Source organism: Populus nigra, chromosome 1 (assembly GCF_951802175.1).
Source record: "Populus nigra chromosome 1, ddPopNigr1.1, whole genome shotgun sequence".
Lineage (NCBI taxonomy): Eukaryota > Viridiplantae > Streptophyta > Magnoliopsida > Malpighiales > Salicaceae > Populus > Populus nigra.
Window position 1 is genome coordinate 12,201,149 of NC_084852.1, and position 25,877 is coordinate 12,227,025.

The 25,877-nt window shown below is 35.6% G+C and overlaps 1 protein-coding gene and 1 pseudogene across 1 annotated transcript; both read left to right on the forward strand.

The window, feature by feature from the left end:
- Nucleotides 1-1,125: 1,125 nt before the first annotated feature.
- LOC133668464 (desmethyl-deoxy-podophyllotoxin synthase-like) lies at nucleotides 1,126-1,656 on the forward strand (annotated as a pseudogene).
- Nucleotides 1,657-17,383: 15,727 nt separating this feature from the next.
- On the forward strand, nucleotides 17,384-17,776 carry LOC133668530 (cytochrome P450 71D9-like). Its single transcript, XM_062088477.1, has one exon. It carries the CDS (start codon nucleotides 17,384-17,386, stop codon nucleotides 17,774-17,776), a length of 393 nt encoding a protein of 130 aa, XP_061944461.1.
- The last annotated feature ends 8,101 nt before the right edge of the window (nucleotides 17,777-25,877 follow it).

Sequence of the window (25,877 nt, forward strand, 5' to 3'; positions counted from 1 at the left end):
CATAAAAGAAAACAAAGTTAAATAATATTCATTACAAACTGAATATGTTTCAAAAAAAATATTAAATGAAGTTTTAAAGGTAAATAATGTTTATTACAAATTAATATAAAGTTGGAGCTGGAGGAGGAGGAACAGATTCCTGGAGGAGGAGGCTGGTGGTTATACGGCCAAAAAGGATTAGGCGCACATGTTCCACTATTTGCCATGTTCATAACCATTTCGTGAAGCTGTTCATAAGCCGCTTTTTATTGTTCATAAGCTGCTTTTTGTTGTGCTTGAGACGCTTTGATTTGCTCAGACTCCGCTCTTTGTTGTGCATGAGACGCTTTGAGTTGTGCGTACTCCGCTGATAGGTGGTTGTATTTGTCGGTGAGCTGATGTGTGTCTATTTCTTTTATCATTTGATTAAATAAAAAATTGATTTTAATAAACAAAATCATTAAACACAACCAAGTATAAGACCTATGTTGCGAGATCAAATATCTTGATATACATTTATCTCTTGATTTTTCTAGTTTAGTCTTTAGTTATTATTAATGACTTTTTTTATATTTATTTTCATAAATAGTTCTTAATCTATTTAATTAAATGCATGTATAAACTCTTCGATTTTCTATTACAATTTGTTTTGGTTAATAACCATATTAGAAAAGTTTGCATATTATTTTTTTACTAAAACAAATATTTGACGGGTAATGGAGCACTAGCCAATAAATCACTGGTTTGGAGGGGAAGAACATGATACTGTAGATGTTCTTGTGAATCTTTAGGGCCAAGCAGACCTTGAATTTACATTAACTACAAAGAACATTAAAGCAATTATCTTGGTTAGTATATTTATTGCTTCACACACACACACACGAGTTTGCCAAATTTGACGCTGCTAAGAAATTCAAGGTTCTGCCTCTATAAATAGGTAACACGTGATAATGAAAACCCCGCTCATCAATGCATAACCAGCATCAACTTCGAGTAAATAAGATTTATAATATGGAGCACCTCCACTACTGAGGTCAAGCTGCAAGTTCTATGTAATATCTCTTCTTGTCTATAAAATATGTTGTATGATTCTACAGTAAATGGTGTGCAGTTGTCTAGCATAAGACAATAATTGAATTTCAGGACATGTTCGTTGCTGGTAGTGAGACATCATCTAGGACGGTAGAATGGGCAAAACGGAAATGGTAAAACATCCAAAAGTAATGGAAAAGGCACAAGCAGAAGCCAGGCAGTTCTTCGCAAATGTTGATGAAGCAGGTCTTCACAAACTGGACTACTTACAGTTGCTTATCAAAGAAACTCTTGAACATACCCCCAATTCCTTTGCTATTTCCAAGAGAAAGCAAAGAGGCATGCAAGATTACTGGTTACGACATGCCTGCCGAATCCAAAGTTACTGTGAACATATGGGGAATTGGGAGGGAACCCATTAACTGGACTGAACCTGAGAGATTCTATCCAGAGAGATTTCTTGATAGTTCAATGGATTATAAGGGGATTGATTTTAAATTCATCCCATTTGGTGCTGGAATATTGTTTGGTATGGCTACTGTGGTGCTTCCACTTGCACAGCTGCTATGCTTTTTGGATTGGATACCCCCTAATGGTCTGAGATCAGCAGATCTTGTCACGTCCCAGGTTTTTGGCTCTAGTTAAGACGAAAAATGATCTTTCCATAATCCTCATTCAGCATCTTCCAGTGCTTTTCTATCGGCTGAATAATCAGCTTGTGTGCGGCCAAATAAACAACAAAAGTGCAGGTCTTTAAGGAAAACACAAGTCTGCAATTTTTCTGCAGATCAGTCAGCTATGAATAAGGGAGAGTCGTCACTAAAACTGCTGAACTTTTAATTCACTCTTCTCTCTCTCTTATAGTTCCTTGCAAAACATTCAGCCCTATTTATACATACAGAATCAGCACACCTTCCTTACACTTGTTCACTTTAATTACCACGTAAGCTAACTCTAATTACATTAACTAATTAACACAAGTTCATGTCAGTGTCAGTAATTTCCTATGTTATTCATACTTCATGTACATATGTTTAGCTATGTATGTGAAAGTTATGAGATGTTGTGAACTATTATTTGCTCGTATATTGACTTGTGAGCAGATTTGATATATTGGACGTACGTTTATGGCTAAAGTGAGAAGATCATTTCTCATTTTAGCAGAAGAATAGAGCTTTTCAGCAGTGGGCTTTTTGGTGCCAGAAGAGCTGCATGTTGAGGGACAATTACTCCGCATTGACAAATTTTTCTGCTCACAAGAGTTTCATGATAGACTCGAGTTTTGTCTATTCATTATTGGAATCCATTTTCATGGATCTCCTCTTGTTCATGTTGATCTTAAATAAAGACCTGATCACTAGTTTGCTACTGGATCATGTAATTAAGAGACAGCAGTAATTGATGCCCTTGACACAATCTTCATGCAAGCAAGATCATGTCTTAGCTCCCACGTGAAAATTTGCAGAGACAGCTAAGAATGAGTAGGATCTAGTGACATGATTGTTTGACATTTACTGAAAAAAAATTAATACTCTTAATTGACACTTGATATTTTTAAATTTTAAAAAATAATATTGACTTGCGAGGTAGCCTCAACTAATATACTAATAATTATATATATATTATCAGCTACAGTGCCTCCGCTTGTGTTTTGAGGTGGAGGTATTGTACCATCTGATTCAAACTTTGTGTTTTTATATCCAAGAAACAGGCGGTGGCAATCACAGCATCTATTTCTTGGTGACCACACCACGACGGAGACTTTCTTTAGTCATCAAAATGTAGTGTTAGCCACTTTGTCCTTTTGTTACTGCGAATAAATTAAGGATTGGTTGGTTATGACTATGACTCCTGAGAGCAGATTACAGAATTATCCAATCATACTTCATTGTATTAATTTGTAAAATGACTATTCAGTTGAAATATATATAAAAAAAATCAAAGAAATTAATTTGTAAAATAACGACATTACTTGGTCTTTAAGATTCTTCTCAATATCACTGGCATTGAATAACATAAAAAATAATTTTTTAAAAAATAAAAAATAATTTTTTAAAAAATCAAATTTCTAAAAAATAAAATATTAAAATAACTTTGATATGAAAATTATAGTGTCCATGTATTGTCGTTTTTTGTTATTAAAATAACTTCGAACGGCGTCGTTTCAAAGAGAACCGTTCGTCTTCTTCCGCTCACCAAACCAGAGAAACGGACGCCCCTGCCATCACTACAATAACGGTCCTGAGTCTTCATTACTAAGGGACGCCCCTGCCATCCAAGGGGTCTTGAGCCAAGGATAGAGGACCGAGAAAGACTGAAAAATCCGGATCGTCACCAGCTACACACATTTCTTCTCTGATTCTTGCAAATGAGCTTAGTTACTGTGCGAAGGTAATTTAATTACCTTCGCACTGTTCGTGAAAGCGTGCATAAGTTCACGCGTGCTTTCAATGGCCAGCTCGGTCAAGCCTGTGACCCGGCTAGGCCTGCTGGATCCAGCCCAGTCACATGAGCCGAGCTCGACTCGGCCCAATAAAAAAATAATAAAAAGCAATAAAAGAATTAAAAAAATTAAAAAAAAATTATTCACTGGCGCAAGAGTTAGGAATATTACAAGTAAACCATCAGAATACAAATCAACAAAGTTTTAGCAATTTAAGACAAAATCAGCAATGCAGCTTACCTCAGGTAGGGTGCGCTAGGGGTGCTAATACCTTCTCTAGCCACAACAAGTCCCGAACCATAGAATCTTTGTTGACCAGTTAGGGTTTCTAGTGATCATAATACTAGGTGGCGACTCCTTAAACGAGACCTTTTTCCATAAAAAAACATGATGCCAGAAATCTGTTCTTTTTATTTTCATTAAATATATTTTTAAAACCGTCGCGATGTTGGGTGCGACAAATTAAAAAAATAAAAATAACTAAAAAAATTAATTTCTCTTAAAACCTCTTGTATTAGTCTTTCTAGATTGAAAAAACTTGTCTTTAAGTTTAAAATACTCTTGCTTGGATTGGGTGGATGCTCAATCAAAAAATTACGTAGATATAAACTCTAATAGTTTCTTGTTAAATTTTGCACAAGAAATGCCAATTGACAAAATTATTTTTCTTTACCCTAAGCAGCTCGCACTAACTCTTGAATCGACTGAAACTGCATAGCCACCAAAATTAATTTAAGCTCCTGCCTAAGTCCATCCCGAAACCGTTCCACTCGATGATGCTCAGTGGAAAGATGGGTGGTGGCAAAGATAGATAAATCCTGGAACCTCCTTTCATACTCCAAGACAGTCATATTCCCCTGTTTCAGATCAAAGAACTCCTGCTCTTTTTCTTTTCGGTGCTGCCAGGAGTAATACCGTTCCTCGAATTCTTCTCGAAAGTTTCTCCACCTCAAATCTTCTCCTGCCCTTCTTTCTCTAATGGTCTCCCACCAGGAGTGGGCACTCTCTGTTAACAGCTGGGTCACACAATCTACTCGGGTTTCCTCTGGCACCTGCATTTGATCTATAACCCTTTCTACCTTCCTCAACCAATGCCCTGCTACTTCGGCGTCTTCTTCCCCTGAATAGGTCGTTCAACCCATTTCTCGCATGCCTTTCACCCATTGAACCAGGGTGATTACTCTTTCCGTCCGAGGAGTAGAATTGGATGCACCTGCAGCCATCCCTGCTACTACTGCCTTGACCAATTTCTCGAGAAATATGGGGTCCGAATAGGGATTCGGGGTGACCGTTGATGTCACTGGTGGTGGCCTGTCTTCTGATCCTTGGCCACCTAGTGTTTCAGCCGGCGACACTTCTGTCTGAGAAGTGACAAGGTCATCCTGATGTCCCCCTGGATCTCCCCTCTCTGAATGGGCCGACGCCACAGATTGATGGGAGGCAATGCCCATTAATGGGTCCCTTTCGGTTTCATCCCCAGAAAGTGAGTCATACTCTCTTTCTTGCACAGGGGACGAAACAGCCCTTGCGGCTTGCCGTGTACGAGCCATCCTGCAACATTTTTTTTTCCAAAATCACATTAGTATTTCAATCCCTGAAACTGCAACCAAATGCTCTGATACCAACTGTAACAACCCTAATTTTTCTATTAGTTTATCCGTTAATCTCCCCCTATAAAGGGTAGATGGAGCAAAAAAAAAATAATTTTCTCTCGCCGAAATTTCTCACAAAATTTCGGCAGAGTCTCCTCTATACCGGGTGATCCCGGGTGATCCCAAGTTATCGACAATGTACGCTGCACACATTTAGAATCACATCTCATTTACAATCACATCCATGTTTAGTACAATCAACTGCATAATTCATTCCAGATTATGCTCAGGACCATATTCATTCCCAAACTCCATCTTACATCACATGCATAAGTTAATAATTAAAATAGCCAAATTCGAGCACGAAGATTGCATATATATATATATATATATATATATATATATATATATATATATATATATAACACAACACAGTTTAATATTCTAACATAGTTTAGTACATTCTAATATCCCAAGCATAGGTTGATACATTTAATATTTCAGAAACAAAATATTACGAATATAATATTCTATACAGGTTACATGTTTACTGCATGACAAAATTACACCACAAATCCCTAAGTTCTTAACTTCTACAAAAAAGGATCAAAGAACTTAAAATCTATTCCTGACGTGAATGGGAGGGACCTGCAAAAATATAAATTTTCCATATAATTAAAAATAAATGATTAAAAAATACAAGCCATTTACGGAAGAAAAATTAAACAGCATATCTATCTACTTAAATCATAAACCCCTTTTAATGGTTATATAAGAATTCTCCTTTTTTTTTTTTTTTTTGCTTTATTTTATAATATAACAACATTTTGAAATATTATAAACCCCCCCTTCTTTGTACATTTTATTCTCGGGCTTCACATCGACCCTGCCCTGTCCTATTATGGCGTATGGGGAGCGAGGCCACCCTACCCTGCCACGGTGCCAGGTAAGGTGGCCAATAGGGAGCCGTTTGCAGTGCGTGACTCCCCTGGTATTTTCATCATGAGGGGGTGTAGGTTGCGTTGGGTTTTGGGTTTTGACAATGCTTGGGCAAGTGGGGGGGGGGGAGAGAGTGAGGCAGGAAGAAACAAAAGAAAAAAATAAAAAGTTTCTCTTCCTCTGTTGCTCGTCCAGGGGAAGAAGAAGAAGAAGAGTGCTACTTAAAACGACACTATTTTGTGTTTCTGTCCTTTTTTATATGGGGATCTAAAAATAAATAACAACAGATTCCCCCTCTTTACAATACTTATAGAGCAAAAACTAGTAGAGAGCTTTGCATAGTAAGTTTTGTAAAGATAAACAAGAATGGCTTGCCTTAATGCGAAATAAAGGTAGCACATACAACCTAAGGACAAGTTCTATTTATTAAGTGAGCATGGGTAGGTTTCTACCCGGTCTAAAAAAGGTCTCATATCTGCCCAGTGACGATCTTCGTAAAGACAGTATGGGGGTGTTGCGAGAAATGATTAAGGCATGTGTGCCCACTATTATCAAGCAGACACTTATATATGAGTTGGGTTTTTCACGCATCTAAACCCTGACCCATAGTCATAGGGCAGATCATTAATCCCCCACCTAACTTAAAAGCTTTGCATGCTTTCAAAAATTAAGACATGAGATGCATGAGACAATTCTATACAATGCATGAATAAATATGTACACAATTTAAAACATATAAGAAAATAAGGAAATGCAATATTAACAATAACATACAAACCAAATCATAAAACACAATAATCAGAAAAAAAAAAAAACAAAGCTTAGTGACACGACCAAAAGATTAATGTCTTCTCCCAAGTGCAAAAGTGTCGAAGTAATAAAAAACCTGACAAGACCGAGGTCCAACCACAGGGAGGTTAACTATATAAATTATAGATGATGATAGTAATAGTACTAGTAATAGTAATAGTAATAGTAATAACAATAACAACAGCAACAACAGTAAGTATAATAATAATAATAATAATAATAATAATAATAATAATAATAATAATAATAATAATAATAAGTTAAAGAGGACTTTGAGATGTAAGACTAATGTGAGGATTAAACAATGATAAAAACAAATGTTAAGGTTATAGGGTCCACTAATGATATTTCAAACAAGTATAGTATAAACTCTTATTATTAAACCACACACAAAGCAGGTTGTAATCGGATTATAAATTTTTACATGATTACACTAGTTATCTTATTCGAATAATGCTAGTACATGTCAATATTGTCAGGCATTCATGATTATAACTTATGTTAACAGCAAATCAAGTTCCTTTCATAGCACAAGTGTCGGTTATACCATATGGTTTGGGCTATGAAAGTGCCAAGTATTTGTTGTACCAAGGGTTATACAACATAAATCTAGATTAACCATTTAACAAGCAAAGTATTAAAAGTGAACAAGATAATAAATATAAAACATGTTAGTATCAAACATTAAGGTCCATGTTGAGTTTATACTATACTTATTCTTACACCATTAGTGTAACCTTTCACATTGACATAATAAACTTAGCTACACATAATGAAAGAGAGAAACATAAATAAACAAGATAAGAACATAAATAAGATATAAGTTAACTAAGTAAAGGAAAGGAAATGAAAAGCATAAAAAAGAGATTAATATAAATAAAACTTAAGCATTACAAAGAGAGAGCAAGAGCATGATCTTGATATGAAAACCAAGATGCCTAAATGCATGGCAAATGCCTCCTTTTATAGGCAAAAATTTAGAACTATTGATTTGATGACTAATTATTGAGTGGGTGGCCACATTTTGACTTGGTGACAATCCTTATCTTCTTGTCTGAACAAAACGTCATTGATAATGTCAAAATTTGAACAAACTTAAACATGAAAGTTCTAGGAAATTTTCTCATCTTTGCAACAAAAAAAGAATCAGTGTATTTGGACTTCTAGAACTTGAGATATGGGCTGAACACTGAACAGTATCTGGGCTGTAGGACAGATTCTGACTTCTCCATTGTTGCTAAGATTTGGACTTCCAAACAACATAATTGAGTCTTGCACTCCCATGAATGTTTTAGGCCTATGTCTTAGCTTTTTAGCGATATAAACCAAATTGAAATCCAAGATCTACAACTCCAGATATGACCCAATGACTGAACAGTGTTCCAGTTTGGACTGAACCAACATCTCTTTTCTAAGCTTAACCCTCTCTTTGTCTTCTTAATTTTAGTAGTTCAACTCATCAATCAATCCTTTGATTTATGTGATAGGCCTGCATTTAAGATGAACATTTACCATAAATTAAAGGTATCTTATAGTATCAGACTTGTTATTATAAAACATGCTTTAGTTAAGGAGTTATTGATACTTCAAGTGCAAAATGATGATATAAAACCTTGATAAAAATACACTTTTAAGTACTAATCACTTAGTCCACAAGATCCCTAGTGGAGTTGTCATTTTGTCGCACGTGCCCGCGCGGCGGCGCGACGATCGTCCACTCTTGTAAATATGTATCCGGGAAAATCAAGAAAATGGGAAAGATAAGGAATTCTTGTCTTTTATCAGTGGAATGGAGGAATGAGAGTCGCCGCCTGATATTTTGGTCACTACGAACCCTAACTAGTTTTAGAAATCGGGCACAAAGACTAGTTGCATAAAGAAAATGTATTAGCACCCCAAATACGCCCTGCCTAAGGTAAACTGCATTGTTTGATTGTCTGATAAAAGCTAAGGTATGGTCATGTTTTCTGGTTGTTGGCATGTCTAAGGTTTAAGAAAATTCATTCTCAGTAAGGAGATCCTTATCTTATCGGGTAAAACCTAATCGTTCTAACGTAAAAAAAAAACTACTTTTTCAATATCAGGAATACGTTTTATGTATAAATTCATATTCCCAGATACTAAAAGAAAACAAAATATTTTTTGGGTATTTTTGAAATATTGGCCTAGTTTTTATGGCTTTAATAAACTGGTTATTAAGGTCAAAATGCATGTTGAACATTTTTTTTTTTTTGAATTTTTGTTGTATGAAAATACGATATGATTTGTTTGTTTTTTTTTTTTAATCTTTGAGAGACTTGACTGTATGTATGAAAACAAGATTTTTTTTTTTCGTTTTATAATTTTTTTGCAATGTTTTGATGAAAACCAGGTATTTTAATACTAGATTTTGTATTTTTACAATATAAAAATACAAACCAATATTAAGCAAAGTTCATAGAAAAGTACACTAGAAAATCATAAAAAAATTTTGAAAAGATTTTTTTAGTTTTTTTTTGAAATTTTTTTGGACTGGGCCGGACCCGGCTGAACCATTTTGGTCTAGGCTGGTTCTGTCCGTCCTAGTGAATAGTGGAGAAGTCTCCACTATTCACGTGAACAATGAAGAGCGAATTAATTCACTCTCTAATATTCACTTGCAGAATAATAGAGGTTGCACGCAGAGAAGGAGAAGAGGAAAATAAAGGAGGGGGAAGTTGACCTGCGGTGGAGGTGTTGTTGTTAATGGTGGGCGAAGAGGAGGACTGACAATGGTTTGCAGTAGACGCTGCTGGTTGTTCTTCCTCTTTCTCTATATTTTCCTTTTCCCTTTCTTCTATTATCTCTTCTCCTTCCCTCTATTTTTCTATTCTTCTCCTTTTGTTCTCTGATAATGGTAGTGCTGCTAGTGACAGCGTTGAGGCGGTTGACGATGGTTCACGGCGAGGAACGGTGACAGCTGCTGCAGTTCTTTTTCTTGCCTGTGCAAAGAAACCAACCTCCTTTTTTCTTTCTTATTTCCCTATGTTTTTCTCTATTTGATTTCTCTCTATTATCTTGTCCTCTTCTCTATTTTTTTTGTACCTTACAAGGTTTTTTTTCCTCCCCTCTTTTGTTCTTTTTTGGTGGTATTTATAGGGGCAGGGGGAGCGAGATCGACCCTCCCCCTATCCCATTATGGCATATAGGGAGTGAGACCACCCTACCCTACCCTTGTGCCGAGTAAGGTGGCCAATGGGTAGCTGCTTGCAGGGCGTGACTCCCCTGGTATTTTCATCATGAGAGGGTGTGGGTTGCATTGGGTTTTGAGTTTTGATAATGCTTGGGTGAGTGGGGGGGAGGGAGAGAGAGAGAGCGAGGTAGGAAGAAACAAAATAAAAAAACAAAAAGTTTATCTTCCCCTGTTGCACATTCAAGGGAAGAAGAAGAAGAAGAGTGCTGCTTAAAACGACATTGTTTTGTGTTTCCCTCTTTTTTTTGTGCGGGGATCCAAAAATAGGTAACAACAGATGTCCTTTCTTTACAATACTTACAGAACAAAGACTAGTTGAGAGCTTTGCATAGTAAGTTTTGTAAAGATAAACAAAACTTAACTTCCAAAATTGATCTTCTCAAAGCTTGGGCGATCTGAAACTCTATCTTTACAATAATCTCCTTTAACCAGAAACAAACGATCAATATGTACAACTTGGTTATTCTAAGATCTCGATCTGGTGATCCTATAAATTCTTTTTTTGGTTAGTGATTAGTACTTAAAAGTATATTTTTATCAAGGTTTTATATCATTATTTTGCACTTAAAGTATCAATAACTCCTGAACTAGAGCATGTTTTATAATAACAAGTCTAATAATATAATATATCTTTAATTTATGGTAAATACTTATTTTGAATGCAGATATATCTCACAATTAAAAGGATTGATTGATGTGATTAATATTGAAATTGAGAAGGCAAAGAAAAGGCTAGTTCAATTCCAACTGGAACATCATTCAGTTATTGGATCATAACTGGAGTTGTAGGCCTTGGATTTAGGTCTCCTTTATATGTATGGAAAGCTAAGACATGGACCTAAAACTTTCATGGGAGTCCAAGACTCAATTCTACCGTTTTCAAGTTCAAATCTTAGCAACAACGGAGAAGTCGGAATATGTCTTGCAGCTCAGACACTGTTCGGTTTCTAGCTCATATCTTGAGTTCTAGAAGTCCAAATGAGCTCTGGTTTTTTTTTGTTAGAAAGCTGAGACAATTGCCCACATCTTTAATGGGTTCAATGGCCTCTAATTATGATGTTAGCAATGATGTTTTGGCCAGCAAAAATATCAATAATCAACGAACAATATCAATAATCAGCGGCCAACAATGTCAAAAACCAGCCACCAAATCAGTGGTTGGCCACCAATTATTTTCTTAGTCAACCAATCAATAGTTCTGAATTTTAGCCTATAAAAGGAGGCATTTTCCATGTATTTAGTCATCTTGGTTTTTAGATCAATATCATGTTCTTGCTTTCTTTCTTTATATTTTTGTAATGCTTAAGTTTTGCTTTCATTAATCTCTTGTTTATGCTTTTCATCATAACTATGTTCTTATCTAGTTTATTTATGTTCTTCTTCTTTATTATGTTTAGCTAAGTTAATTATGTCAAGGTGAAAAGGTTTCTCTAATAGTGTTAGAATATGTATAATATAAACTCAACATGGACTTTAATGTTTATATCCAAGAAAGATTGTTATTAACGTGTTTTATCTTTTTATCTTACTAATTCTTAATACCTTGCTTGTTAAATGGTTAATCTAGATTTGTGTTGTATAACACTTGGTACAATAAATGCTTGATCCTTCATAGTCTTCGGCCGACATCGTTATTATGATAGGAACTTGATTTGTTGTCAACATAAGTTAGCATCATGAATACCTAACAATATTTACAAGTATGGTGTTACTTAGATAAGATGATTAATATGATCTTGTTAATACTTTCTAATGAGCCATTAACGATAAATCATCCGATTGGAACCTCCTTTGTGTGTGGTTTCCAGTTGAGTAATAAAAAGAGTTTATTATACTTATTTGAAATACCATTAGTGGATCCTCTAACCTTGACAACTGTTTTTTATCATTGTTTAGTCTTCACATCTCAAAGTCCTCTTTAAATCATCATCATCATCACCATTATTATTATTATTATTATTATTATTATTATTATTATTATTATTATTATTATTATTTATAATTTATATAGTTCACCTACCTGTGGTTCCACCCCGGTCTTGCCGGGTTATGTATTACTTCGACACTCCTGCACTTGGGATAAGACATCAACTCTCAGAGCGTGTCAATGAACACCATCAGATTAAAGCTTTTTTCCTTTTTCATTAAAAGATAAAGCTAAAACATGGCTACAAAATTTGAGACCAGGATCCATTCGTGCTTGTGATGAAATACAACAACAATTTTTAAAGAATTTTTTCCATCTCACAGAACAAACTCTTTCAAAATACAAATCACCACATTCACTCAAAACCCAGGAGAAACATTTTACCAATGTTGGGATAGGTATCGAGACTTGCTTAATACTTGCCTTCATCATGGTTTTGAAAACATGGAGATTGGTAGCAAGTCTCGATACCTATCCCAACATAGATAAACTGTTTCTCCTAGTTTTTGAGTGGCAGTGGTGATTTGTCTTTTGAAAAAGTTTGTTCTGTGAGACGAAAAAAACTTCTTTGAAAATTATTGTTGCATTTCATCCCAAGCACGAATGGATCCTGATCTAAGATTTTGTAGCCATATTTTAGCTTTATCTTTTAATGAAAAGGGAAAAATGTTTAATCTAATAGTGTTCATGCTACAATTTGAGTCATTATAAGTGTTACAAACTTCTTCAAATTCCCTCAAATGCAAGTATGGATTTTCTAGATCTAAGCCATGAAAAGAAGCTAAAAGTTGAATAATGTCTGGCTTAAAATTAAAGTGAGATGCATCAAGAGGAAAAACTATGCATGATGGTGCACTTGTTTTTGTTGGATTCATGTGGTCTCTAAGTGTTCTAACTCGATGATTCTCATTATGAAGCGACTGGTTATCTTCTTCGACCATATTTTTTGAAAATGATGAGGATAACCTACAAAGTCTACCACTTAATGTACGTGACCAAACTCTCATGCACGTGTAGGAAGAGAATAAAAGGAAGAAGAAAACAAAAGAAACAAAAGTTAAATACAAGAAAAGTGAAAAGAGAAAATAAAATAAATATTATAATTTATACAGGAATTTACCTCCCTGGCAACAGCGCTAAAAACTTGACATGATCAAAAGATTGATGTCTTATCCCAAGTGCAGGAGTGTCGAAGTAATAAATAACCCAGCAAGACCGGGGTCGAACCACAAGGAGGTGAACTATATAAAATTATGAACAACAAATGAAAAGGAGTTAAAGAGAACTTTTTAAGATGTGATATTGATGTGAGTATTAATCAAAGATAAAAGCAATTATCAATGCTAGATGATCCACTAATAGTATTAGAAATAAGTATAGTATAAGCTCTTTTTATTAATCAACTGGAATCCACACACAAAGAAGGTTCCAATCAGATGATTTATCCTTAATAGTTCATTATAAATTTTTAACATGATCATATTAATTATCTTATTTGAGTAACACCATACTTTTAAATATTGTCTGGAATTCACGATTTTAACTTATGTTAACAACAAATCAAGTTCCTTTCATAGCACAGGTTTCTGTTATACCATACAGTAGGCTATGAAAGTGCCAAGTATTTGTTGTACTAAGGGTTGTACAACACAAATCTAGATTAATCATTTAACAAGCAAAGTATTAAGAATTAGTAAGACAAAAAGATAAGACATGTTAATAACAAACTTTCTTGGATATAAACATTGAAGTCCATGTTGAGTTTATATTATACCTATGATAACACCATTAGTGAAACATTTTCACATTGACATAATAAACTTAGCTAAACATTGTGAAGAAGAGAAACATAAATAAACTAGATAAGAACATAGTTATGATGAACACTACAAGATTTCACAGTTTTACAGACGGAAAAATTCTGTCGGTGTGTGATTAGAATTTCATCGGTGATTTTTTTACCGAAGTCATCACCGACGGATTACGTCCGTCGGCTTTCCTTTCGTCGGTGATTCCCCTTTCCATCGCTATATCGGTCGGCAAAACAAAAAAAATCATTTGCCGATGGTTTTACAGACGGAATTTGCGTGCCAAAAAAAAAAGATTCCCGCTTGAAATATACCAATGGATTTTTAGTCCGTCGGTGGTATCGTCATTTACCGACGGCTACTAACCGTTGGTAAAGCTGTCGGTGAGTGTATGAAATACCGACTGAATATATCCGTCTGTAAATCCATCGGTAAGTGTGGCAGCTACTGTTAAATGTCGACAGATTAATTTCATCTGTAAGTCTGTCGGTGAGTGTTTAAAATACCGACCGAATGAATCCGTCGGTAGAATCCTTGGTAATAGTTTTTTTCTAAATTTGTTTTTAAAAAATTATTTAGGATATATAATATAAAACTATATAAATTAATTGTAATACAAACCAATTATGCAAATAAAATTTATATTAAACATAAAAAAAACAAAGTTAAATAATATTCATTACAAACCGAATATGTTTCAAAAAAAATATTAAATGAAGTTTTAAAGGTAAATAATGTTTATTACAAATTAATATAAAGGTGGAGCTGGAGGAGGAGGAGGAGATTCCTGGAGGAGGAGGCTGGTGGTTATACGGCCAAAAAGGATTAGGCACACATGTTCCACTATTTGCCATGTTCATAACCATTTCGCGAAGCTGTTCATAAGCCGCTTTTTGTTGTTCATAAGCCGCTTTTTGTTGTTCATACTCCGCCTTTTGTTGTGCTTGAGACGCTTTGATTTGCTCAGACTCCGCTCTTTGTTATGTATGAGACGCTTTGAGTTGCGTGTACTCCGCTGATAAGTGGTCGTATTTGTCGGTGAGCTGAGCTGTGTGTTGCTGCAAGGCCACGAACTCCTTAGATTAGGAGCTCGATATTGATTGGGAGCTCCCAATGGTTGAAGCACTACGGGTCGCCCGCAAGTTGTCGGCCGTAGTGTTGGAGAGCCCGTAAACCCGATTTTTATCAGGTCCACCTGACGAGCCAACCTCCATCCACAAATCCGGATCGAATTCCGGATGGGTCAAAATATCGTCCCCGTATCTCTCCCTCAACCGATTATTATAAGTCTCCTGAAAATAAAAATAAAAAAGTAATCATCATATTCAATTCAATAAACATAATAACTTACATAATAACTTACAAAATAAAATGGTCGAACAAACATACCACGAAATATTGAGCACGGTTATCAACGAACTGTTGCGCCCCCTTTTGACAGTCTTGACTCCGCACGTGCATCTCCACAAACAGCTCCATCGGGCTCGGCTCACGTCCAAGAGACGCAGCCTATAATGAAAAAAGATATATTAACAACAACTTAATTTAATGATATATTTCATTTAAATTAATCTTACCATCCGGCTCACGTCCAAGCTCCATCGGGAACGGAGCCGCTAGTGTGTGTTGTCACCGAGCCATGAATTGGCCGATTCCGGTTGCCAGCACCGGACTGTGAGCGTCGTGTGAACCGCTCAGACGTCACGTGCTCAAGATAGTACGGCCATATATCTTCCGGGATGTATATCGATTTGAAATCCCTCCAAACCGCAACATCGTTCCAGCCTTGGAAACCCCTATCCCTCGCGGTTTTTTTTGCCCTTTTCTGTGCTTCATACCAAAAATCATGCAACCTACTTCACGCAACCAAAAATTACATTTCAAAACATAAATTTTAGTCTAAAAAAAATCTTGTATTTTTTTCGATCTTACCTAGTTGCCGCATGATTTTCCCACACCCTCCTCATAACAGTGTTATGCTCACTGTCCCAGCAGAATTTGTGCCGTGTATAAATAAACAAGTTTAAATAAAAACAATAATTTATTTACAATTATATTAATAATTTATTAGAAATAAGCTGAAAATTATAAATTAATACCAACCTGAAATCTGCCAATCCATGCATTGATTTGAGGCATCCATTCAGGATGCTTGAATATCTGACTCCATTAAAACAATGGAATCTCCATCGACAATTTAAACGCCGCTGATATTACTCGGGCGGCCTCAATGTTTGTGAACCTGAAAATAAATGAAATAAATTAAATAGTGATTACTTCATAAATTATGTTGTAATTTTTTTAAAAAAAAATTAAACCTCAACAAACTTACATTGAAATGTTGTCCTTCCACTGTGCCTCGTACTTGCGAGTAAATTGGTTCCGCTGCGAAGACACGCCGCCTCTGCGCTGTGAAGTACCGTTGGAAGAGGCATCATCAGTTGACGGCGCAGGTGGTGTAGGTGCCTCTTCTTGAGAGGCACCTAAGGAAATATCATCATCGCTGCTAGACGAACTAGCTGCGACCGTACGTGAGCGACCAACTCTGGTTTTCATTATACGCATCTCCATAATTTTATACAAATAATTATATAATTAAATTCAAATGTTAAAAAAAAATTCGACACCACCTCCCCTATACCGAATACTACTCCCCTATACCGGATACTACCCAAATCCACAAACCTGCACATATTATAAAAAACCACAACCAATTGACCCAATCTATACTAATTATTCCAACATATTCAATTACTAATCCTAAGGTAAATTCAACATTAAGAATTACAATTCAACAAATTATTCAATAATTATGCCAATACAACAATAAAATATATTCAATAAATAAAAAAAAACTGTAGACTAACAATTAAAATTAATTGGAAAAAATTAAACATAAATCATGCAATAATAGAGTAAAATTAACAATTATTCCAAAATATTCAATTACTAATACTAAGGTAAATTCAACATTAACAATTACAATTCAAAAAATTATTCAATAATTATACCAATACAACAAAACAATAAATTAAAAAAAAAACTCTAGAATAACAATCAAAATAAATGCAAAACATTAAACACAAATCATGCAATAATAGAGTAAAATTAATAATTATTCAAACATATTCAATTACTAATTCTATAGTAAATTCAACATTAACAATAAATATTCAACAAATTAACTAATAATAATTATGCCAATACAACAATAAAAAATATTCAATAAATTCAAAAAAAAAATTATAGACTTTAGCAATGAATTATGCAAAAAAAACTATAAACTTTATCTATATTACAAAAAATACACCAAAACAAAAAACATACATACCTTTTAAACTGATGGAGATTCACGAGAAAAATTGTTAGAGATTGCTGGTGAAACCTTTGAAGAACTGAGAGGAAAAGAATCGGTGAAAAACTGAGGAGAAAATATATCTCTTCTTGTCTATAAAATATGTTGTATGATTCTACAGTAAATGGTGTTCAGTTGTCTAGCATAAGACAATAATTGAATTTCAGGACATGTTCGTTGCTGGTAGTGAGACATCATCTAGGACGGTAGAATGGGCAAAACGGAAATGGTAAAACATCCAAAAGTAATGGAAAAGGCACAAGCAGAAGCCAGGCAGGTCTTCGCAAATGTTGATGAAGCAGGTCTTCACAAACTGGACTACTTACAGTTGCTTATCAAAGAAACTCTTGAACATACCCCCAATTCCTTTGCTATTTCCAAGAGAAAGCAAAGAGGCATGTAAGATTACTGGTTACGACATGCCTGCCCAATCCAAAGTTACTGTGAACATATGGGGAATTGGGAGGGAACCCATTAACTGGACTGAACCTGAGAGATTCTATCCAGAGAGATTTCTTGATAGTTCAATGGATTATAAGGGGATTGATTTTAAATTCATCCCATTTGGTGCTGGAATATTGTTTGGTATGGCTACTGTGGTGCTTCCACTTGCACAGCTGCTATGCTTTTTGGATTGGATACCCCCTAATGGTCTGAGATCAGCAGATCTTGTTGTTTGATTTCTGGTATTTTGTTGAAGAAGAAGAAGAAGAATATGATAGAAGAAATAAAGCTTGAATGTGCAGAGAAGTTTAATGAAGAAGTTCTGTATATTTTTCTTATTATTTTTCAATTCTGTAGCCTTGCTTTTATACTTAATTCATGTAACTGATTCCTTTATTTTAGGAATCAAGATCATCTCACGTAAAACTGATTTACAATCAGTTTTGTAACAGTAAAAACAGAAAAACAGAAATAACGGTTTTAACTGCCTTCTTAACTGTTTTAACAGAATTTCTGCAACTTCTTCATCCTTCTTGCTGCAGTCTTCTTCATCGATTTTTATCAACAGTAATCAGCTTAGCTTTCAACAGCCTCTCCTAAGCTGTTTACTGATTTAACTCCAAGATCCAGTCTTAATTTCTTAAATCTGTCTTTGGGTAATGCCTTTGTGAAGATGTCTGCAAGTTGTTCTTCACTTCTGCAGAACTTGACATCAATTACTCCTTCTTGCAGAGCCTCTCTTATAAAGTGATACTTTCTGTTTATGTGTCTTGTTCTCTGATGAAAAACTGGATTCTTGGCCATCGAAATTGCTGACATGTTATCACAGAACAAGGGTGTTGCTTCAGCTTGCATTTCCCCAAAATCATCAAGCACAAACCGTAGCCAAATGGCCTGAGCAGTTGCTTCAGATGCTGAGACATACTCAGCTTCTGCAGTTGACAATGCTACTGTGTTTTGTTTTACAGAAGACCAGGAGAATGCTCCACTTCCAAAACTGAATGCATAGCCTGAAGTACTCCTGCTATCATCTTCACTTCCTGCCCAATCTGCATCACAAAATCCAATGAGAGTTGCTGATTGCTCCCTCACATATTCAATCCCATAACTGAGAGTTCCTTGCACATATCTTAGAACTCTTTTTGCAGCTCCCATGTGAATCTTGGTAGGTCCAGTCATGAACCTTGATAATAAACTTGCAGCATACATTAGATCAGGTCTTGTAGCTGTCAAATATAGTAGACTTCCTACTATTCTTCTATAAAGACTTTCATCAGCCAACTCACTTCCATCTTTCTTCTTCAGTTTCTCTCCAGTGGCCAGGGGAATGGAAATTGGTTTGCAGTCATCAAGTCCAAACTTACTAAGCAGAGATTTGGCATATTTCCCTTGATGAATAAACACTCCTCGATTGGTTTGCAGTATCCCCATGCCAAGAAAATGGTGAAGAAGTCCAAGATCAGACATCTCATATCTCTGCATCATTTCCCTTTTGAATTCATTGAGAAGCCTCTCACTGCTGCCAGTGTACACTATGTCATCAACATAGATTGAAACTATGATCAAATTTCCTTCCATGTCTGATCTTGTATATAGAGTAGCTTCACTTTCACTCCTTTTAAAATTGCACATAGAGAGATATGTATCAATCTCACTATACCAGGCTCTCGGTGCCTGTTTTAATCCATACAAAGCCTTTTTTAGTTTGTAAACTTTGTGTCCTGCATTCTTTACTTCAAACCCTTCAGGCTGCTCAACATATACTTCTTCTTCAAGTACACCATTTAGGAATGCTGACTTGACATCCAATTGAAACAACTTCCATCCCTTCTGTGCTGCAAGTGCAATGAGAGTTCGAATTGTATCTAACCTTGCTACTGGTGCAAAGGTTTCATTGTAATCAATTCCAGATTTCTGTGCATAACCCTTTGCTACAAGTCGAGCCTTGTGTTTCTGAACTGATCCATCAAGATGAAGCTTGGTTTTGTACACCCATTTCACTCCTATAACAGGTTTATCACTTGGTCTTTCCACTAATTCCCAAGTATTGTTCTTCTCTATCACTTCCAATTCTTCCTTCATAGCCTCCTGCCAGGCTTTATCCCCAGCAGCCTCTTGATAATTCTCGGGTTCTATGATGCACATGTAACACCTTGCATATATGTCTTCCAAGGTCTTCAGTTTCACTGGAGTAGAGCTTGGTGAAGATTGTTGACTGTTAACACTATCAATCTTCTCGGCTGACTCTTCAACTATAGGATTTTGATTGCAATGTTCAACATTGTCGGGTTGAATTTCAGAAGTGTGTTCCTCAAGATTCTCACCTTCAATTATACCTCCTTCATGATTGAAGGACAAGTGGATTTGGTTCATCAGTTTTCCCTTCCAATTCCACGCTTTATCTTCACTGAAAATCACACTTCTTGAGAGAACAATCTTCTTAGTTTTCAGATCATATATCCTATACCCTTTTTCACAGCTGCCATATCCAACAAACACTCCCTTTCCAGCTTTGCTATCCCATTTCTGCCTTAGTGATGCTGGGATATGTGTGTAACACAAGCAACCGAACACCTTCAAATGCTTGACTCTTGGCTTCCTTCCCGTGAAGGCTTCAAAAGGAGTCTTTTCTGCAACAGATGTTGTATAACATCTGTTCTGTATATACACAGCTGTATTAACAGCTTCTGCCCAGAAGGTTACTGGCATTCCTTTCTCTATCAGCATAGATCTCCCCATCTCACAAATTGTTCTGTTTCTCCTTTCTGCAACTCCATTCTGTTGAGGGGAGTATGCAACTGTCAATTGCCTCTCCATTCCTTGCTTCTCACAGAACTCTTCAAATTCTTTAGAAGTATATTCTCCTCCTCTGTCACTTCTTAGCTTCTTCAATTTGTGTCCACTTTGCAGCTCAACGAATGCTTTGAATTTCTTGAATACATTCAGTGCACCAGATTTATTTCTGAGAAAGTATACCCAGCACATTCTTGAGTAATCATCAATGAATGTGATGAAGTATCTGTTTCCTCCCACAGAGTCATTCTGCATTGGTCCACACAGATCAGTGTGGATCAATTCCAGTGGATTGCTTGCTCTCCACACTTGCTCTTTGATGAATTTCTCCCTGTGATGTTTGCCTGATGCACAGCCTGCACAAACATCTTCTACTTCAGTCAGAGCAGGAAGTCCACACACCATCTCTTTCTGCTGCATCTTCTTCATGCTGGCAAAGTTCAAGTGTCCAAGTCTCCTATGCCATATCCAGGAATCCTCAGTCACTGAAGCTTTCCTTGCTGCAAGTGTAATACTTTCAAGTGAAAGTGGAAAGCATCGATTTCCTCCCATGATTACTATTGCTATAACATTGTTGAGGCTTTCATCATCAAATATTACTGCCTTGTTACCTCCAAACAGAATGTAATAGCCATGCTCCATCATCTGCCCTACACTTAGTAAGTTTTCATCCAATCCGGGAACAAGCAACACTTCTTTTATGTATCTCTTCCCATGCTGAGTTTCCACAACCAATGTACCTTTTCCAGTAGCTTGTACAAGGTCTCCTGAGCCCATCTTCACTTTGCATGTTACTGATCTATCAATGTTGATTAATTCAGATTCTTGAGAAGTCATGTGATTGCTGCAGGCACTATCCACAAACCATATCTTTTTGTCTTGCAAACTTGCAGCATGGCAAGCATAGAACATGGTTCCAGTGATGACTCCTTCTTCTTTAGCATAATTTGCAAGTTGTTTGTGATTCTGACTTTCACAATCTTTTGTAATATGGCCAAACCGATTGCATCTTCCACATCTTGGTTTTCCTTTGTGCCTGCACAATCCAAAATGATGTTTTTGACAAACTTGACACTGTGGTTTTTCTCCTGCTTGACTGCTCCCACCACTAGTGTTATTCCAGTTTGAGTTGCTGTAATTCAGAGTTCTGTTTGGATTCCAGTTTGATCCCCTCCTGTCTTGTGGTTGCCATTTTTGTGTAGGTCTGCCTTGGAAACTCTTGTGAGAATTGTAAGCTTGATTGTTTCCAATTTTAAAACTGCTAAAGGCTTTTTCTGTTCCTCTTAGCTTATCCCTTTCATCATGCAGATCCTCCCTCTTATCATATACTTTAACAGAAGCAATGACTTCTTCTGCTCTTAGAACTTCAAGATCACGTGTCTCTTCAATTATAGACACAATGGATTTATATCTTCTGCTTAAACTCATTAATAATTTCTGCACAATTCTGTTTTCTGATACATCTTCACCTAATGATTTTAGGTTGTTTATAGTTGCAAAGAATTTAGCTAGATAACCATCTAAGCTTTCACTTTCTGTCATTCTCAAATATTCAAAGTCTGCTCTTACTCCTTGAAGTTTCACAGCTCTAACCTTTTTATCTCCTCTGAATTCTCTGCTCAAGATGTCCCATGCTCCTTTTGCAGTTTTCTCATTTCTTATACGTGGGAATAGATCATCTGTTAATGCTCCTTGTATGAGGCTTAAAGCCTTTGCATTCTTGATTTTTTCTTCTCTGGATGCCGTGGATGCATGCAATATAATTTGATCAGCCTCACTCTCTTCATCGCCTGATCCTCCTGCAATCTCAGGTGCTTGATGAGACTTTATTCCATCTTCAACTACTTCCCATAGATCGAGTGCTATGAGGACAGTTTCCATTTTTACAGCCCAAAAATCATAATTCGTGCCATTGAACTGTGGAGTTCTTAAGTCTCCTCCAGCTGAGCTTGATCCTACCATTTTTGAGTAATTAACAGTTTAATCAATCTCTCTTTTTTTCACAGTCTACGCCCCTCTCAGGAATCAGTTTGCTGCTCTGATACCATGTTTGATTTCTGGTATTTTGTTGAAGAAGAAGAAGAAGAATATGATAGAAGAAATAAAGCTTGAATGTGCAGAGAAGTTTAATGAAGAAGTTCTGTATATTTTTCTTATTATTTTTCAATTCTGTAGCCTTGCTTTTATACTTAATTCATGTAACTGATTCCTTTATTTTAGGAATCAAGATCATCTCACGTAAAACTGATTTACAATCAGTTTTGTAACAGTAAAAACAGAAAAACAGAAATAACGGTTTTAACTGCCTTCTTAACTGTTTTAACAGAAATTCTGCAACTTCTTCATCCTTCTTGCTGCAGTCTTCTTCATCGATTTTTATCAACAGTAATCAGCTTAGCTTTCAACACTTGTCACGTCCCAGGTTTTTGGCTCTAGTTAAGACGAAAAATGATCTCTCCATAATCCTCATTCAGCATCTTCCGGTGCTTTTCTATCGGCTGAATAATCAGCTTGTGTGCGGCCAAATAAACAACAAAAGTGCAGGTCTTTAAGGAAAACACAAGTCTGCAATTTTTCTGCAGATCAGTCAGCTATGAATAAGGGAGAGTCGTCACTAAAACTGCTGAACTTTTAATTCACTCTTCTCTCTCTCTTATAGTTCCTTGCAAAACATTCAGCCCTATTTATACATACAGAATCAGCACACCTTCCTTACACTTGTTCACTTTAATTACCACGTAAGCTAACTCTAATTACATTAACTAATTAACACAAGTTCATGTCAGTGTCAGTAATTTCCTATGTTATTCATACTTCATGTACATATGTTTAGCTATGTATGTGAAAGTTATGAGATGTTGTGAACTATTATTTGCTCGTATATTGACTTGTGAGCAGATTTGATATATTGGACGTACGTTTATGGCTAAAGTGAGAAGATCATTTCTCATTTTAGCAGAAGAATAGAGCTTTTCAGCAGTGGGCTTTTTGGTGCCAGAAGAGCTGCATGTTGAGGGACAATTACTCCGCATTGACAAATTTTTCTGCTCACAAGAGTTTCATGATAGACTCGAGTTTTGTCTATTCATTATTGGAATCCATTTTCATGGATCTCCTCTTGTTCATGTTGATCTTAAATAAAGACCTGATCACTAGTTTGCTACTGGATCATGTAATTAATAGACAGCAGTAATTGATGCCCTTGACACAATCTTCATGCAAGCAAGATCATGTCTTAGCTCCCACGTGAAAATTTGCAGACAGCTAAGAATGATTTGCAAGATATACGTCGAGTGTAGAGATGCCAAGGCCGAGATACATTAATTACTAAAGATTTTCCCAGAATGCATCGAAAGAGTGATTTGATACTTGGGGACATTGTAAATGGGAAAGAAAGATAGCAGAAAGAGTATGTTATCCCAAAAACCTAACATTTTCAGCAGCAGTTGTTGACTGGATGCACTGTAATTTTATAATAATAAACAAAAACGATTCTTGAAGTTTATGATATAGCAAGTCGAAATAACCTTAAACAAAGGTTGCATTATTGATCTGTCTGAACTTTGAAGTTAGCATGTCGACTCCATCATTAAAAAAATTCTGATAGAACTTATCATTGATGAGTAATGACAATATGACAATAATAAACAAAAAAATCGCATGGCACACACACTGTGGAATATTGTCTCATAGAACACTCTCGAGTACATAAATTTCTTTTTTTTATTTCAAGTTAGGCATATACATCAATGGTAGAATATAAAAAATATAAAATAAAATAAATAATCTACTAGAACCACATGTTGAGCTACCAACCCGTACCACCATGACAAATTGCTTGATGAATTATCATATCTATAACCATTTACTTCTCCTTACCATAACCTATCACCCATGATAGTCTATCAATTTATATCAATAAATAATTGGGTGGGTTTTTATTAGACTAATTAAACCCAACCATTATTTTATAAAATGTTTTTGTTAAACATTTTGTTTATGAAATAGTAACTCATGGATAATCACTTGTTCAAGTTTGTTTATCCTATAATACTAAAGTTCATTCATAATTTTTGATGAATGAGATTGTTATGGTCCAATCTCAAATATCCAAACAATATTTATTATGGATTAATCTACTTCAAGGTAGAATCTAATGACATGATTGTTTGACATTTACTAAAAAAAAATTAACACCATCAATTGATACTTGACATTTTTAAATTTTAAAAAATAATATTGACTCGCTGCAGCACTAGCATCAACTAATAAACTAATATATATATATATATATATATATATATATATATATATATATAAAATCACTATCGCGTTTCTTCTTCGTATCGGACAGGTCGCTCGAAACAATTAGATCATTCATGAAATCCTTTCGCGTTTTATTCTTCATCGGGCAGGTCGCCTGGAACAACTAAACCACTCACGAAATCCTTCGCGTCTCGGGTAGGTCGCCTGGAACAATTAGACGCCTGGAACAATTAGACCACTTGTGAAACCCTTTCACGTTTTATTCTTCATCGGGTAGGTCGCTTAGAACAATTAGACCACTCGCGAAACTCTTTTCGCATTTTATTCTTCATCGGGCAGGTCGCCTGGAACAATTAGGCCACTTGCGAAATCCTTCGCGTTTCTTCTTCCTATCGGGCAGGTTGCTTGGAACAATTAGACCACTCACAAAACCCTTTTCATGTTTTATTCTTCATCGGGTAGGTCGCCTGGAACAATTAGACCACTTGCGAAACCCTTTCGCGTTTTATTCTTCATCGGGTAGGTCACCTAAAACAATTAGACCACTCACGAAATCCTTCGCGTTTCATCTTTCTATCAGGCAGGTCGCCTAGAATAATTAGACCACTCGTGAAACCCTTTTCGTGTTTTATTCTTCATCGGGCAGGTCGCCTGGAAAGCCTAATAGTGAAGATCCTTAGACCAACGGTTCCATTCATTAGATCACTCCCAAAACCCTTTTCGTGTTTTATTCTTCTCATCAGGCAGATCGCCTGGAACAATTAGATCACTTGTGAAACCCTTCGCGATCAAGCAGGTCGCCCAAAACAATTTGATCTATTTAAAAAAAAAAAAAGATGAGTCGTCTTTTAGATGACTTGTTTCTTGATTTCAACATCTCTCTCTTGTTTTCTAAGTTTTCAAAGACTCAAAAAAAGAAGCAAAAGTTCGTTTTGTATCTACTTTTCTTTATAAATTTACTACGCAAAGCTAAGAGAAAACAAAATTTTCTAATATCTTTGCATAGTAAATATTATAAAGAGATGACAACTGTCAGAACCCAATTTTTTACTCTTTTATTTTAAAATGATAAAAATAAATAAAAAAAATGATGATGAAAAACAAATAAAAATAAATAAATAAATAATAAATTAAAATTCAGGTTAAGGGCATCATAATTGGAAGTTTTGAGATTTAATTAAACTTTGGATTAGTTTTATTAATCAAATCAAGAGCTTAATTGAAGAATTGACAAGTTTTGAGACTTAATTGGACTTGGATTTGTTTTAATTAATGAAA